At 51.4% G+C, this 17,360-nt stretch overlaps 1 protein-coding gene across 4 annotated transcripts in view; it reads right to left on the minus strand.

Moving 5' to 3' along the window:
* Window positions 1-1,234: 1,234 nt before the first annotated feature.
* SLC44A2 (solute carrier family 44 member 2) overlaps window positions 1,235-17,360 on the minus strand; it is a 33,990-nt gene continuing 17,864 nt past the window's right edge. Inside the window, exons 1-22 of one of the 4 annotated variants that reach the window (XM_040240708.1) lie at window positions 16,222-16,321; window positions 15,714-15,762; window positions 12,312-12,385; window positions 12,106-12,190; window positions 11,477-11,561; window positions 11,170-11,280; window positions 11,022-11,082; window positions 10,811-10,934; window positions 10,594-10,677; window positions 10,397-10,509; window positions 7,764-7,895; window positions 7,573-7,672; window positions 7,395-7,487; window positions 7,134-7,218; window positions 6,269-6,531; window positions 6,088-6,182; window positions 5,397-5,500; window positions 5,217-5,290; window positions 5,057-5,127; window positions 4,804-4,892; window positions 3,323-3,407; window positions 1,235-2,857 (exon numbers count right to left, since the gene is read on the minus strand). In XM_040240708.1, the coding sequence (XP_040096642.1) occupies window positions 2,736-2,857; window positions 3,323-3,407; window positions 4,804-4,892; window positions 5,057-5,127; window positions 5,217-5,290; window positions 5,397-5,500; window positions 6,088-6,182; window positions 6,269-6,531; window positions 7,134-7,218; window positions 7,395-7,487; window positions 7,573-7,672; window positions 7,764-7,895; window positions 10,397-10,509; window positions 10,594-10,677; window positions 10,811-10,934; window positions 11,022-11,082; window positions 11,170-11,280; window positions 11,477-11,561; window positions 12,106-12,190; window positions 12,312-12,385; window positions 15,714-15,762; window positions 16,222-16,258 (2,136 nt within the window). In that variant the 5' untranslated portion in view covers window positions 16,259-16,321 and the 3' untranslated portion in view covers window positions 1,235-2,735. Of the gene's footprint in view, window positions 2,858-3,322; window positions 3,408-4,803; window positions 4,893-5,056; window positions 5,128-5,216; window positions 5,291-5,396; window positions 5,501-6,087; window positions 6,183-6,268; window positions 6,532-7,133; window positions 7,219-7,394; window positions 7,488-7,572; window positions 7,673-7,763; window positions 7,896-10,396; window positions 10,510-10,593; window positions 10,678-10,810; window positions 10,935-11,021; window positions 11,083-11,169; window positions 11,281-11,476; window positions 11,562-12,105; window positions 12,191-12,311; window positions 12,386-15,713; window positions 15,763-16,221; window positions 16,322-17,360 lie in introns of those variants that run through there. The other 3 variants (XM_040240710.1, XM_040240711.1, XM_040240709.1) reach the window with 3 other exon arrangements.

A 17,360-nucleotide genomic window follows, 5' to 3' on the forward strand; every position in this document is an offset into this window, starting at 1 on the left:
AACACCTGAGCTGAAAGCAGGAGGATAAGGAGCTAGGTGAAAAGAGCCAGATGATGTGCCTGGCATAAGCCCTGGGGCCAGGGTGGTTGGATGAGGTCAGCCTGAGTGCGTTAAAGAGGGCAGATGGGGCAGGGCCCTGTGGGTTGCTTTGGCTTTCACTCAGTAAAAGGGATCCGTGGAGGGTTCTTGAGCAGAGGAAGTGTGAACTCAGATGTTTACAGGTGCCCTTCTGGGCCTGTGGGGGAAACTGAAGGAATGGAGGCAGATGAGTTGATAATGAGAGCTGGGAGCTGAAAATATGGAGAGATGTAAACTGGTTTGGGCTTTCCATGTGGCACTAGTGGTAAGGAACCTGCCTGCCAATGCAGGAGACATATGACTCAGGTTCAGTCCCTGGGTTGGGAAGATCCCCTGGAGAAGGGCATGACAACCCACACCAGTATTCTTGCTTGGAGAATTCCATGGACTGAGGAATCCGGCAAAGAATCAAACACGACTGAAGTGAGTTAACACACAAGCAGGTTTAGGAGCTATTTTGGAGGCAGAGTTAAGAGATGGCAGTAAGAAAGGAATAAACCCAAAAGATTGAGGTGAACAAGCAAACCTAGAGAGTGTCTGTACAGGACAGAAGCTGAGGGCTTTGAGGCAATGAGACTTAAACTTCTCAGCCCCTTTCCTGCTGGGCGACCTTCAGAGACGTTGCCAAACTTCCCTGCCTTAATGAGTGGGGACTGTATGTGTGCAGATAAGGAGTACTCCAAAAATGGTAGCTATTTACAAAAAAAGGCAACGTTGGGGCGAGAAAGAAAACAAGGTGGAGCAGTTGGCCCAGAGGTGACAGTAACAGAGCTGGCACCAGGGGGCAGTAGCGAGCAGGGTGGAGCGGCTTGGCAGGTCTGAAGCCACTTAAACTAGATTGTGGTGCCCAACTGCTGGGCCCAGGACAAAGCCTGCCTGGGGGCACGTGTCCAGGCAGTGTGCCGAGGAGGTGGGTAGGTCACTGCCACCTTCTGGAGTCTGGGGATCAGAGCCTAATAAGGGGTATTTGTTCAGGAGAAACCTGAACGGCTGCATGGTAGAATTCAGTCGGAGGCCAGCAGACAGCGGGCTTCCTGCCCTCCCTCCTTCCCCCTGGAGAGAGTCGCCCCAGCTTGGAGGATCTCAGGACGGCTGAAGCTGGGGTTTCCCCCCACCAGCCTCCCACTCTCCCCTACAAACACTCCAGGCCCAGGCGCTGTACAATAGGCACTTTATTAGTGGTTGGAATGCAGTTACACATAGGGGTGTGTGGACAGAATGGGGGAGGGGGGCAGGCAGGCACAGGAGACAGAAACCCCAGGTTGGGGTTTCTCCAGATCCCGGATCGGGGGGCCTTGAGATATGGCGAAGGGAGAACAGGCACACCAGTTCCCCTGAATTCAACACATTTGGCAAAAGGATCCTCAAAGCGAGGAGACTGGGGGTGGGGGGGTGCCCATTTGCCCAAGGCATCTACCCCCATCTCCCCTTTCTTCGAAATCATCCCTTGGGTGGATTCAGTTTCTTATATCTCTTACAAAGAGAGGTGTGTCAATAAGTGGCAGAGAAAAGGGGAAATTCGGCCCGACTCAGCCAGCCAGCCGGTTTCCATTTTTGCCGCTATTACCAACCTCCTCCCCACCAGCCTACCCCCAGCCTCCCCCCAGCCTCCCTGCCCCCACAACCTACTTCCCTCTTTTCCACCCCATCGACACCCCAGCTGCTGCCTCCCTGGCCAGGAGACACCCCTACCTGGGCACACACAGCAACACCCGAGGAGGGGACATAAGCATTATTCAGCGGCCCCATCTCAGCCGTGAAGACAGAGAAAAAGCTAACAGACCCTTTAATGCATGTCCAGATTTAAAACTAAAGAAATGCCTGCAGTGGCCAGTAGCCAGTTGTTCAGCCTGGAGAAAGGTTCTGGCATCCTGGCCAGAGCAGACGCAGGTTACAGTGGCCTTGTTGCAGCTACCACTGTTGTAGACACAAATACTGTCCTGTCATAAGAGGGGGCAGGAACCACAGGGCAGCCCACAGAGGCCCCTCATGTTGGATATTAAGAAGCCCCACCTGGAGTCTCATCCTGGCTGGTGAGGGGTGAAGTAGTGAGGGGGGGGGTGCCCAGAAAACTCCGACTGGCCCTTGGCATGGGGAGGTGATGCCCCCAATCCTGCAGGCTCCCTGGTGGTAACTGGATGATGGGTGGGGCAGGAAGGGGGCGGCAGTGATAGGACTTCAGGTCAGCCCGATGGGCTGAGGGTTCTGACCCAGCTGCCCAGCACCCATCACGAAACTTCCAGGGAGGGTGGGGGCGGGGCCTCTAGGCCTCCGCCTGCCTCTTGTTGGTTTTGTTCAAGATCTTCTTGAGGGTGAGAGACATGAAGTAAGGCCTCTCGGGCGTCCCATCGTTCCTCTCCAAGTCCTCCACTGCGGAGAGAGGCCCCAGAGCAGGTGGCATGAGGGGAGCCCACAGGCGGGGGCACCCGGGGATTGGGTGGGAGGATGGGGAGGGGGGTGGGCCACAGAGAAGCCTCAGAGGGTTAGGAAGCAAGAGGCGCTGGGACTGGAGCGAGGTGGGAACAGGGGGGCGCACACACACACACACACACACACACACACACACACACACACACACACACACACACGCTGATCCCCAGTCCCAGGCCCGAAAGCCCCGCATGCACCCGCCCTGATCTACAAGCCAGCCTCCCTCTCTACTCCTCGACTTCCACCCGCTTCCCCTCCTCCGCACTCCCCTTCAACAGGATGTCTCTCAGCTCGGGCGACATGAAGTAGGGTCGCTCCTGAGAGCCGTCATTTCTTTCCAGGTCCTCACCTGGGCTCCCCCAGGAACCAGCAAGGGGGGAAATGGGGTGGTCAGGAAGGGAGGGGATGAGGGAGGCAGGGCGGGGGGGCGAGGTTTCAGGGAAGCCAGCAGGCATGGAGGAGAGGAAGAGAAAAAAGAAAACAAAAAACCAAAAAATAGACGGAGAGACCAGAGTTAGTGGCAGCCACAGATGCCCCCCACAGAGCCAGAAACTCCGAAGCCGAGGGCCCAAGGGACAGTGTTCCAGCTGCAGCCTGACCAAAGGACAAGAGGATGGAGCAGCTCTGAACGCGGGGGAGAAGCTGGGGGTGGGGTGGGAGGTGGGGCAACCTGGGGCCCTAGGGACAGCCAGGCTCTGGGGAGGCCGCGGGCACCAGGTGGGCAGATGTGTAGCCCCATCACAGGGAGATGTTCTGCCCAAAGGGGAGAAGCGAGTCAGGGCCCAGCAAGGGTCGGGGGTGAGAGGTTACTCACAGAAACAGAGGAAAAGTGTGTCCACGCACATGCCATAGACACTGAAGAAGCCGTGGGCGATCAGGTAGGAGCCGATGACCACCGTCTGGGCAGAGGACAGACAAGCTCTTTCCACCCTTCTGCCCAGGGCAACCTCTACCCACCACCTCATCCCTTCCAGCTAGCAGCGTGCCATTTCCCTGCTGATAAGCCAGCCCCTCATTTAAGGCCTTTGGTTGCATTTTTTAGGGAATGATAGGTTTTGACAGTATTCTTTTTTCTTTTTAACTTTTTTGGCTGCACTACAAGGGGTGTGGGATCTTAGTCCCCAAGCAGGGATCGAACTCATGCCCCCTGAATTGGAAGCACAGAGTCTTAACCTCTGGAGCGCCAGGGAAGTCCCTAGTGCATGACAGCTGTAATGCCCACATCCCTACTAGACTGTGTCTGTCCCATTTATATCCCCCAGCAACCTGGAAACTCAGAGGGCCTTGGTAGGTACTTGATAAACATTGATTGACTAAAGTGAACAGATTAAATAACTTGCCCAGAGCCACTCAGAACTAGCAAAGAATGAAAATAAAGATCGAGGTCACTGGGCTCCAAGTCCTGCACTCAGGTACTGTACTGCTCTTTGGGGGATGACCTAAACCCCTAGCCCCGGCCCCATCCTCTGCCTGCCCAGTCTCCACCTCCTCATCCCTTCACTCCCTCCACACCAACCACACTCATTTGCTCACTCTTCCTGGCACAGACCTGCCTCAGGTGGTTGTCCCCTCCGCCACAATACTGCCTGCATCTCTTTCAGATCTTAGACATGACATCACTTCCATGGGGAAGCCCTCTAGACTCCCACACCTGCCCACATCCTCCACTGCAAGCTCTAACACTTGGTTCCCTGTAATTCTTCTGGAACGTACAGCTTTGCAAGCATACATCTAATTTGCATCATCATGGGCATGTGGAATATGTGGGATCTTACTTCCCTGAGCAGAGATCGAACCCATGCCTCCGGCACTGGCAGCATGGAGTCTTAACCACTGGACCACCAGAGAGGTGCCACATCTATTTACTCCTAAACTGTAAGGCCTTTGAAGGGAAGCCCTCCCAGGTCGTGCCTGGAACATGGTTGTGCTAAGTCGCTTCAGTTGTGTCTGACTCTTTTTGTGACCCTATGGACTGTAGCCCACCAGACTCCTCTGTCCATGGGATTCTCCAGGCAAGAGTACTGGAGTGGGTTGCCAGGCCCTCTACCAGGGGATCTTCCTGACCCAGGGATTGAAACTGCACCTCCTTTAATTCCTGCACTGCAGGCGGATTCTTTACCACTGAGTCACCAGGGAGGCCCTGGAACATGGTTGTTACTTAATAAACATTTGTGGCCTGAGTTAAACAACCATTCCCCACCTCTGCTTCCATTCACATCTGTTCAGTCAGAGGATGCCAGGCGAGTCCTGACATCTCCTTCTCCCCAACCCCTGCCCACCCCCAAAGGTTCATACCACTATAGGGACCCAGTAATAATGGAGGGGTGGTGCTGTGTCCTGTACAATCCTGATTCGGTGAGTGAAGAAGAAGAAAGCCAGGATCCCTGGAGAGCAGAAGGAAATGGAGATGGCTGAGGGTTCTGGATAAAGGAAATGCCTCCCCCACCACCAAGAAGACCCCAGAGAAGACGGTTATCATAGAAGACACGGGGGCCGATAGCAGCTCACTAATGGCCTCCAAGTCTCTCTGCAGCCAGACAGCACTCACCCACGCTACCGACTATCAGAAGTTTGCCCAACAGGAAGAGGAAGTCGGTGACTTTATCCAGGACAGCCACCCTACAGGGGACAGTAAGAAGCAGATGTGAATGCTGGCTCAGGGCCTGGGGGAGGAGGGAGGTAGCCAGAGAAGGGTGTTTTTCCCTGACCTGATGATGTTTCTCATGAGCAGGAAGAAGGCGTTTCTGGCTGAGGTGCAGAAGTTGGTGCCGTAGATGGCAATCTGGAGGGAGGTGGGAGCGATGGATCAGCCCCACCGGGCCGGGGAATGAGGGCTCCTCCAGCTAGCAGCAGCTGGTGGGTTAGTTCTTGGTCCCAGGCCTACTCACCATGATGTAGGCATTTCTGTTGAGGAATTTGATGAATTTCTCTAGACACCAAAAGCAGCATTTGAGACAGCTCATGAGGAACTTTGCAAACTTGTTCTCTGCCGCTGGTACATGAGAGAGATGCAGAGGTGAGAGGAAACACCACTCAGCCTGGTAGGAGCCCCTACTTCCTTGTTTCACACACTTGGCAGAGTCCAGTACTCTTAGAGCCCCCTTCTCAAATAGACAAGGAAAGGGAGACTTGATTCAGGACCCTTGGGGTCCTGTCCCGCAAGCTGGTAGGAACCAACAGTGACCCTCAGCCCAGTCCCCCAAAACAGGCATTCAGCCCACCCTCGAAGATAGGAGTTAAGTGACAACCCACACGGCTACCCTGGCCCTGCCTCCCAGGCAAAAGCCAATCCTTGAGACCTCCTTGGCTCCACCCCAAAGTACAACCAATCCCAGCCTGACCGTCTCTTCAGGAACCAATGGCGGCCCCGCCTCTTGTTCCCGCCCCTTCAATGGAAAGAACTTTCAATGGGCTCTTCCAGCCATTCCTCATCACAGGAACGAATCACGAAAGCCCCATAGGCAGCAACCAAACTCGGTCCCAGCAATTTAGCCCCACCTCCCTCCAAGAATCAATCCCAATCTACCCCCGTAGCCCCGCCCCACCGTGGGAATCATGTCAACCACCTGTGGGCCATACCTTTCAAGCGCTGATCCAAGTACTCCAGCATCACTCGGATGACCTGCACGATGGCCAGAAGGAGGGAACCAAAGGCCAGGGAGCCTGTGTGATACCTGTGAGCCGAGGGGGTGGTCAGCGGCCGGGCCAGGCCTCTTCCACTCCATCTCACCCCCAACCCCCAGCCCACCTGGGTCCCCACCTGAGCGCCCGGCCAAAGGCAGAGAAGAGCGGGAAGGCAGGCAAATCATCCGGCTTGTTCATGGCCCAGTAGTAGGAGGCGAACGCCCCGGCTAGTGTGACTTGGCCCAGTGCCAGCACGAAGTTGGCTAGCCAGAAGAACATGAAGACGTTGAAGATCTGCAGGCCCAACAGGGCCCGGTGGTAGGTCGATTCACCACCATAGAAGGCGAACTGGCAGTGGGCTCCAGGACACAGGCGGGATTCATTGGAGGAGGGGAAGGTCTGTGGGAGGGATGCAGAGCCTGGTCATATCTTGGGGCCTTGTGGTTCAGAGTGGGCTCTGGGCGTCAGGTCCAGGTCAGGTGGACCATGGAGTGGGATAGGAGTCATGAGGAGCTGAGTTAAGTCAAGGAACTGGGAGTTTACAAGAAGGGCTTGCAAAGGGGGTTCTAAAAGCAGGATCAGAGATCGTTGTCTCAATGGGCATAAGGAAGACAGGATAAACTATCATGAGGATCAATGGAGTGGCCATGTGGACAGATCACAAGTGGCAGAGATCACTATGAAGACCACAGCAGGCAGGTGAGGGGCTTGTGAAAAGCAAGGACAGGGTTCTGGAAGCAAGAACTGGCCACCATTGGGTAAAAAGAGGGGTGCAGTAGCAGGAGACAAAGTCAAAGGTGGGGGGAGGGTGAGTGGATCAGCACTTAGGGAGTAGGGGGGAGTGGGGGCCAGGCTGGATCTCTTCCCCCTCATTCCCCCTGCATCTGGCACAGGACATACAGCAGGCATCAAATGTTTGCTCCAATGGTCCCCAAGTGGGAACAAGAGATCATCTGTGGGCTATCAGAGAAACAGCCATCCCTCTATTTGGGGACACTCACCTCGGGGTTGCAGGTTTTCCCAGCAACTGGGCAGCTGGTGTCATTGAAGATCTTATAGACAGCTTCGTTGGAAGTGGACAGGAAGCTAGAAGCTTGTTAAGGAATCTAAGTTCAGGGCTTAGGGACCACAGGGGCGCATAGAAAAAGAATCCATTCCCACGCCAGGTTCTGGCCTTGCCCCCAGGCTGTGGGTCATCTCCAGGCAAGATGGGCACTTTTAGCCATCCCTGGGGTCAGAGACCAGGATCTGACAGTGGATACATAGCGGTGCTAGCCCAGTAGGCGATGCAAAGGCACAGCAGGAAGAAGGTGACCAGTGGGTACAGCAAGGAGCACATCACGTATCCCACAGCCCTGGAAGGAGCAGAGACACAGACATCAAAGCCCAAGCAGCCCCCACAACTGCCCCAGCCTGACCCTCTGGCACCCCAGCACCCACCTGCTGGCTTCTTTGATGAGTGCAATGGCAATGAGAATTCTCTTCCGTAGAAAGATGAGCAGCAAGATGATAATAACCTCAATGATGCTCAGAATGATCACTGTGGGAGGCAGAGGGTGAATTCAAGCCTGCCACCTGCCTGGGCTCCCCGATCCCACCCAGGCCTCACCAAGTGGGGAGCTGGGACTCACTGAAGGCCACCCAGGTCTGCCGCAAGTGCAGGTACACACGGAAGTCTGTCTGGAAGCCAAGGTCCACCAGGGAGACGTCAGAGCCGGCCTCACCACGCAGCCGAGCATATTCCATGTAGCAATGCAATATTCCTGCACAGGGGAACCACGGTGCTACCACTGACCTCAGCCTAACCACTGTTCCCCCAATGCTGCAAAGCAGGTACAATGATACCCATTTAACAGAAAACAAAAACCAAGGCTGAGAGGGGGCTGCTGTTGCCTCAGGGCCTTTGCACTGGCTGTTCCTGCTGCCTGGTTCAGTCTCTCCCCAACTGGATCCCCTACATCGTCTAGTCTCTGCTCTAAAGTCACCTTCTCGTGCAACCTTCTAGGATCCCTTCCCCACTTTAGAATAATACACTCTTATACTCCAAATTCTTATCCCCCTTCACTGTTTTGACATCCCAGAGGTCACCTGGTTTGTTTCTTGTCCATCTTGCCCATACCCCCCTGGAATATAAACTCCACAAGAGTAAGATTTGTCCCGAAGTATTCATTGCTGTAAGCCCAGGACCCAGAAGACTGCCCAGGACATAGTCATTCAATACAAGATGGATGAGTGAGCAGGTATCAGGGTATTGTGTGACCTGAGGCTTTCCTGACCCCTCTGCATGCTCAGTTGCTTCAGTCGTGTCCGATTCTTTGAGACCCTAGGGACTGGAGCCCGTGAGGCTCCTCTATCCATGGGATTCTCCAGGCAAGAATACTGGAGTAGGTTGCCATTTCCTCCTCCAACCTGACCCCTCTGCCACCCTGTAATGATGATTCCTGGGTGGGGAGGGAGGACATGGGTGCTAACATCCAGTGGGGCAGCATTATGGATTTCCAGCATTCTCTTTAGCTCTCTGTAGAAGAAAATTATAAAGTACAGATAACGTACAAAAACCTAGTCACCAGAGATTTCCCTGGTGGTCCAATAGTTAAGACTCCCAAGCTCCCAATACAGGGGGATCAGGTTCAGTTCCTGGTCAGGAAACTAGATCCCACATGCCACAAGTAAGAGTTCGCATGTCACAACTAAAACATCCCTTGTGCCACAACTAAGACCCAGCATAGCCAAGGGGAGTAGCAAGATGTAATGGTGGTGATTTAGTTGCTAAGTCATGTCCAACTCTTGCAGCCTCATGGATTGTAACCCACCAGGCTCCTCCATCCATGGGATTTCCCAGACAAGAATGCTGGAATGGGTAGCCATTGCCTTCTCCAGGGGATCTTTCCAACCCAGGGATCAAACTCAGGTCTCCTGCATTGCAGGTGGATTCTTTACCATGGAGTCACCAAGTAACAAAGGCAATAAAACTATTTAAAAAACAAAACCAAAAAGCTAACCACCTAAACTGCCAGCACCTAGCTAGAAACCACTATTAACATGAATATTTTGGGAATTCCTGGCATCCCAGTGGTTAGGACTTTAGGCTTCCACTTCAGGGGGCATGGGTTTGATCTCTAGTTGGGAAACTAAGATCCTGCATGCTGCACAGTGCAGCCAAAAAAAAAAAAAAAACATGAATATTTTAATATCTGTGTCCTCAGTTTAGGTTGCATATCTGGCAAAGTTTAAATGAATAAACAGAACATGAAGCAATGTGTTCAGAGTCACAGGGCCCTTCCCCATCTCAATCATACCCTATCTTCTTCTCATCAACTCTCTAAACCGGTAAATACTAATTATTCCCATTTTATGGAGGAGGACACTGAGGAATGGGGAGGTTGAGTCACTTGCCCAAGGTCATAGAGCAAGGAAATGGAAGAGGCTGTATTCAGACCATGGGCTCTCTGGTGCCAGAGCATGTGGCCTTAACCACTGTGCTAGATGGCCTTCTTGACGATGACTTTGCTGTCAACAAAATACAGATCCAGCCCTGTTTGGGAACATTATGATCTAACCCATCGCACATAAATGAGCATGGAAGTTGTTTCCAAGTGTCTGCTCTAATAAACAATGTTGAGATGAACATCTTCACAAATATTCCCAGTGAAAGACATAAAGAATGTCTGATGGCTCAGGAGATTTTTTTTTTTTTTTTTTTGGTCATACCTTACAGCCTTCAGAATCTTAGCTCTGTGATCAGGGATCAAACCCAGGGCCCAGCAGTGAAAGCGCAAGTCCTAGCCACTGGACTACCAGGGAATTTCCTCAAGAGAAGATTCTGGGTTGTTTTGGCTGTGGGATATGTGGGATCTTGGGCTTCCCAAGTGGCACTAGTGGTAAGGAACCCGCCTGCCGGTGCAGGAGACATAAGAGACGCGGGTTCGATCCCTGGATTGGGAAGATCCCTTGAAGGAGCGCACAGCAACCCATTCTAGTATTCTTGCCTGGAGAATCCCATGGACAGAGAAGCCTGGTGGGCTATGGTCCATAGGGTCACAAAGAGTCAGACACGACAGAAGCAACTTAGCACTGCATGTGCAATCTTAGTTCCCTGACCAGGGATTGAACCCACGTCCCCTGCATTGGATGCATGAAGTCTTAACCACTGGACCACCAGGGAAGTCCCAAGAGAAGATTCTTGATGGGCAATGACAGCTCCAAGGGCACAGGCACTTTGCAGACAGTGGGGAGGGGAGGACACAGGGAGGGAGAGACTTACCGTAGCCTAGGACCAGGATCACCATGACGATCATCACCCAGACCATAATGCCAGCCAAGAATCGGAGCAGGATGATGAACAGGAGGCTCAGCACCATGGCGATAATCAGGCCTCTGAGAGAGAAAACAGGGACATAAATGGATCCTGATCCCCTCACCAATCTCAGATAGGGTAGCTTACCCTCCCTCTCAACTTACATGATAATCCAGTACCAGGAGACTGTGTAATCTTCAAATATCCTCATGGCCAGCTGCCGGGCCTCCAGGACTCCACTGGCCTTCCTGGGGGAGGGCAGACAAGGCTTAGGTAGGATCCCAATCCATGACTGGGCCAGCTCCAGGGGATGCCCTGTTCCCTACCCCACCCTGCCCCCCAGGGAAGCACAGTGCTGGCGTGGTAGGTCGAGGTCCTCACTTGGCGCCTTCTACCAGCTCCGTGATGTTTTTCCGAGAGCCAAGCCCATCCTCGTAGGTAGTCTCGTTGCCCACCATGAGGACCCCCTTGTGGGCATGGACAGCCGGGAAACATCGCTGGGCAACTATACGGAGTTGGAGATGGGACCAGTCAGGTGGAGCCCCTGAAACCTCCTCAGGCCCCTCCCGAGCTCAAGGGACCCCAGACTCACAGGGTTTGCTGGGAATGAGGACAGCAGGGCAGTCTCCATCTCGAAGGACTTCAGCCACACCCTGCCAAGAGACAACATGTGGTCGATCCTGCGGGCCAGTACTCTGGACCTGCTTTTGCCCAGGCTCCCTGGGCAGTTATCCACTTACCTTGTTTTTCTGGAAGCCAGGTAAACAGTACTGCTTGTAGTACTCAAAGTCCTCAGATGTATGAGCATTCAGGTAGGTGAGGTAACGGCTGGGACATTTCTCCACACAAATCTTGGGAGGGGCAGGAGGCAGGGGTTGGGTAGGGTCAGAACAGACACCTGATCCCCTCTTAGGACAGAGGACCCACCCTCCTCCCCCTTATTCATCAAGGGGAGAGAGAGGGCTGGGAGAGAAGCTACTACTAGAGGAGGAAAAAGGACCTGATTGATGTAAGCGGGGAGAGAAAACAGGAGAGGGGGGAAGTTACCTGGGGGGTGGGACACTGGAATTCCAGCAGGACCAGGGGGCTAGCACACTTCACGATGTTGAAATAAAACAGGAAGGGTTTGTTCCTGGGGTTGGGGAAGGGAGACGGAAACTGTCAAGACTTCTCCATCGGCCTATATAGAATTTCTTAATGAAAATAGAAATAACAACCATAATAACCACAGCAGCAGCTTCCTGCCAGGTGCTGTTTAAGCACTGGACATGTCCTGGCTCATCTAACCATCAGAAGAGTCCCACAAGAGTGGAAATGTCAGGATTCCCATTTCAGAGATGAGGCCCAGAGAGTCTGAGACACTTGCTGTAGGTCACACAGCCAGGGAATGGCACAGCTCATTTTGAACTTGCCCATTTGCCTCACCTGACATCAGATCTAGGACTGCTCTTCTCTGTCTCTCCCCTAATATGTGGGCCACCAGAGGACAAGACTTTGAATGTCTCATTTAGAGCCCTGTCCCCAAGGCCCAGTACAGAGGCTGGGGATGGTGGGAGTTTTATAAATACTTGTTGACTGGACTGGTGGATGGATGGAGGTGAGAGAAGCCTAGAACCTTCTCCCCAGTACTGAGGAAGTCTCTCCAGACCCAGTAGGCCCCAAGGAGCCACACTCACTCATTTTTCGTGCCCTTCTGCCCACAGAATTGGCCTCGGCTGTCAGTGGGGTAGATCACCTTTCGAGGGTCTCCGTGGGTCCAAGCTGTGGAGGGATCCAGGAATGTTGAGGTGATGGGACGCCACCACCAGCTCCCTGTCTGCCCCAGAGGCTGTGGGCTGCCCACAGACCCAGGAACCGCCATCCCATCCCCTCCTTCGCTTACCTATGATGCCTACAGCTACATAACCCACGATAGCCAGGAAGAGGAAGACACAGCAAATGATATCTGTGCAGCCTCTGTGGAGGAAGAGACCGTATCAGCGTGGGAGTACTGGACCCAACCTGCCTTGTGCACGCGTCCATGCTCAGTCATCAGTTGTGTCCGACCCTTTGGTATCCCGTGGGCTGTAGCCCACCAGGCTCCTCTGTCCATGGGATTTTTCAGGCAAAAATACTGGAATAGTTTGCCATTTCTTCCTCCACGGGATCTTCCCAACCCAGGGATTGAATCCGAGTCTCCTGCATTGGCAGGTGGATTCTTTACCTCTGAGCCACCTGGGAAGCCTTGTCCTGCCTTGTAAATGTACCACTGCTGCTGCTGCTAAGTCACTTCAGTTGTGTTCAACTCTGTGTGACCCCATAGACGGCAGCCCACCAGGCTCCACCGTCACTGGGACTCTCCAGGCAAAAACACTGGAGTGGGTTGCCATTTCCTTTTCCATGTGTTATTTGGACACATGTTCCTGAGTGGTACCAATGCTGTGAATTTTAACTATTAATGCCTTTCATTGCAGCACTATTGACGACAGCCAAGATATGGAAGCAACCTAAGTGCCCATCCATAGCTGAGTGGATAAAGGTGTGGTATATGTGTATACAATGGAATATTACTTGTGTGTGTGTCTGTGTGTGCGCGCACTCAGTCACTCAGTCATGTCCAACACTTGGCGACCCCATGGACTGTAGCCCACCAGGCTCCTCTGTCCATGGAATTTTCCAGGCAAGAATACTGGAGAGGATTGCCATTCCCTTCTCTAGGGGGTCTTCCCAACCCAGGGATTGAACCCACATCTCCTACATTGTAGGTGGATACTTTCTCTCTTTTTAAAATTTTATCTTTTGTTTTTTATATGTTATTTTTGCAGGTGCATTCTTTACTGCTGAGCCACCTGGTAGCCATGGAACATTACTCAGCCCTCCATAAAGAATGAAATCTTGCCATTTGCACAACATGCAACAGACCTGGAGGATATTCTGCTAAGTGAAACAAGTCAGACAGAGAAAAACAAATAATGTATGCTTTCACTTATATGTAAAATCTACAAAACAAAACAAATGAACAACAACAAAAAAAAAACAGAAACAGACTCACAGATGCAGGGCACAAACTGGCAGTTGTCAAGAGCGGAGGTCGGTGGGGGAATGGACAGAACAGGTAAAGGGGATTAAAAGTTACAAACTTCTGAAGAGGTACAAACTTCCAACTACAAAATAAGCCATGGGAATGTAATACACATAGGGAATGCAGTCAAAAACATTCTAATAACACTGTATGGTAATGGATGGTAACTGGTCTTATTGCAGTGATCATTTCATAACATATAAAAAATATTGAATTATTACATAGTCCACCTGAAACTAATATAATATTGTCTATTAATTATAACTCAATTTTAAAAAGCAAAAAATAAAAAATAATTTTAATACCTAATGCTACACTATCCTCAATGCAGGTTGCAACATTGTTTAGTTCTCTTTTGATTAAGTGCCCATTTCACTACATCCTTACCAGCATTATGGATTAATGTTTTTTAAAATTTAAGCTATTTTGTAGTGATCATTTTGCAATGTACAGAAATACTGAATCACTATGTTATGCACCCAGAATTAATTAAGTGATGTAGGTCAGTTATACTTCAAAAACAAAGAAACTAATTCATAGAAAGAGAGATCAGACATGTGATTACCAGAGGTAGGGTTTGGGAAGTGGAAGGGGGCATTGGATGAAGGTATTCAAAAGGTACAAGCTTCCATTTGTAAGATAAATAACTACTAGTGATATAATGTACAACACGGTAAATATAATGTTGCATGATAAATTATGAAAATTGTTAAGAGAGTAGACCTTAAACTATTTTTTAATATCATAAGGTTAAATATGAATATGATAAAATGTAAACCATACAGGGATTTACTTAATTAAGAACTACCTTCCACATAATCCTCCTCTCCCTGAGAAACCTCTGTTAATGATTTCTTGTGAGTTTTTAATTTACTGGTACAAATGTTTTCCAAAAAAAGTTTTTTTGGTTAACCCAGGTATGATTATGATACACCCACAGTTTGTGTCTTGCTTTTTTCACTATTATATTGAGAGGGATCCATGTGAGGACTCAGAAGGGCTCTTGTACATTTTGGTTGTGGTGGTTTAGTTACTCAGTCGTGTCTGACTCTTGTGACCCCATGGACAGTAGCCCGCCAGGCTCCTCTGTCCATGGGATTCTCCAGGCAAGTGGGTTGCCATTTCCTTCTCCAGGCTTGTACATTTTAGCAGCTGTGTAATAAAATAACCTAAGGATGCACTGTAATGTATCTAACTAGTTCCCAGACATGCAACTCAGATTGTTGGTTTTTGCCCATCTAGGCAAGGTTTGTGGAGAAGGAAATGGCAACTTACTCCAGGATTCTTACCTGGAGAATCCCGTGGACAGAAGAGCCTGGTGAGACCCAGTCCACAGGATCACAAAAAGTCGGACACTACTGAGAGACTAACACACACAGGTAAAGTCTGGGCTTCCCTGGTAGCTCAGCTGGTAAAGAATCTGCCTGCAATTCAGAAGACCTGGGTTTGATCCCTAGGTTCTAAAGACCCCCTGGAGGAAGGCATGGCAACCCACTCCAGTCTTCTGGCCTGGAGAATCCCCATGGATAGAGAAGCCTGGCGGGCTACACTCCATGAGGTGGAAAAGAGTCAGACACGACTGAGCGACTAAGCACAGCACAGCACAGGCAAGGTTTACTGAGAGAAATTTTTTCACATAATTTTAATTTCTGGAACGAAGAGCTATACATTTTTTTAAATGTCATATTTCCTAATTCCCTCCAAAAAAGACTGTATCAATTAGTTTCAGAGCAGAATATGTGTCAATCATTTTTAATTGAAGTAACATTGTTTTATAACATTATGTAATTTTCATGTGTACAATATTATATGCCTACTTGTGTATACCCTAGTGTGTCTTTTTTTTTTTTTTTTTAGTGTGTCTGTTTTTAACCTCTGCTAACCTGTGAGGGGGGAACTCTATTTGGTTCCTGTTTTACGTTACATTCCTTTACTTTCCAGTGAGTTTGAACATTTCTCCATAACTCCACTGTCTATAGTATTTCTGGTTCTATTAAATGGTTTGTTCCAGTCTTTTGCCTGAATTGAAAAAAATGCATTTGTAAAGACTCTCTATAGATGAAGAAAATTCCTTTATCATTCTTTTACCACTCTTTTATCTCTAAGTTGCAAATATGTATCACCAGTTTGTTGGAGAACAGATGTGGGTGTGGGTGTAAAGAAACAGGGGTGGAAGCAATGTTAGCTGACACTCCGCCCCTCCCAGGAACCCAGACCCCTTACCTGTTGTAAATGGGTCCTCTGAAGGCGGGGTCATACTTCTGTGGTGTTCCTGAAAATCAGAAAGATTGAACCGGGTGGTCCAAAATGAAGTTGGCAGACCACCCTTCCCCAAGATGTCCCCAGGGATGTCTCTAGCCACAGAGGAGTAAGATTCAGAGATAACTGGATTTTCCGTGAACTGCACAATTTATCACCTGGCTACCACTCACTGGAAGGACTAGGAGCGGGGCTAAAAAAGGGGCTGCCCGGGAGTCCGGTGGAAGGGGTAGGACCCAAAAACGGGATCTGGAGAAGCAGGCTACGAGCCCAGACCTCTGGGATGCGGGAGTTTTGGAGGGACCTCCGGGTGGGCCTAGGGACTGAGGGGTGCTGGCAGGTGATGCGGAGGGGAGGCTGGTACAGGCTGAGATCTGCCGTTCCGCGCTCCCCTCATCCCCCCTACCCCGGGTCCTCCCGCTGCTCCCTCCAAGTTGCCAGGCCCGCGTGCGCGGAGGGGGGCGCTGCCTACCGTGCTTCCCGTAATAAAGCTGCTGCTCCTTCCCCATCCCTGCGGGCGCCCGGCCCGACGGCGCCTGCCTGCTCCCGCTGCCGCCTCCCCTCTGCCCTCCGGTCCGGACGCGCGGGCGTCCCCAGCGGAGGGACCGAGGGACCGACTGGCGGCGGCTCCTCCCAGCAAAGAGCCAGGCGGGACGGCCCAAACCGGTCAAACCGGCCCTAGCGGAGCGGCTGCCTCGGACCTACTGGACCCAGAAACGGAGGGAGGGAGAGAGGGAGGAGAGAGCAGGGCGGGGCGGCAGCTGCTCCCGCCACTCACCCGCCGCCCAATTTAGCCCTCTCCGCCTCCCCGCCACCCAGGGAACTCTGGCTTCACCCAATGGCCTGGGCTAGCCTCCCCCCCGCCCCGCAACGAGGCGACACAGCCCTAAAACATCTCTCAACCCTGGAAGGCACCTAATAATTGTCCCATTCTGCAGATACGGAAACTGAGGCATCAGTGTCTGGCCAGGCACCCCAAAACAGGCAGACGACTGAACCCAAACAACCAATTATTCAGCACATTTGGGTGAATGCTCTCCAACCTGTGGGTGCATTTTTTAAAGAATAAGTGCCAACAGTTAAATATTGAGACAGTCCATATAAAAATCCACACCCCTGTCTCCTGAGAACTCCCAAATTAGAAATGACAGCCCCTTCCCCTACCCCATGCCACATCCCTGTCTGGCACTGCTCCCCGCTGGTTCCTTTGTGGCCCCCAAGGCTACACACCTCAGCTTACCATCCTTGCACCCTCTTACAATTGATAATCCTGAAGCATTTGCTTTGAAGAACATGCATTTATTGAGCACCTCCTGGGTACAGTGGCATTTGTGAAACCCAGTCTTGGGGAGCTGACATCTACAGGGTAAGCCTGGACTCAAATGATCCTGCCCCATCTGAGCCAGAGGATACTCAGTCAGTGCCTTATCTTCTCTGAGCCGCAACTTCCTCATCTGTGAAATAGGACTAAAGTGTAAAACCAAAACCAGCCACAGTGGGGACTTCCCTGGTGGTCCAGATGTTAAGAATCTGCCTTGCAATGCAAGGGACGTGGATTTGATCCCTGGTCAGAGAACTAAGATCCCACATGCCTCGGGGCAACTAAGCCCA

Source organism: Oryx dammah, unplaced genomic scaffold (genome assembly GCF_014754425.2).
Source record: "Oryx dammah isolate SB20612 unplaced genomic scaffold, SCBI_Odam_1.1 HiC_scaffold_5, whole genome shotgun sequence".
Classification (NCBI taxonomy): Eukaryota; Metazoa; Chordata; class Mammalia; order Artiodactyla; family Bovidae; genus Oryx; species Oryx dammah.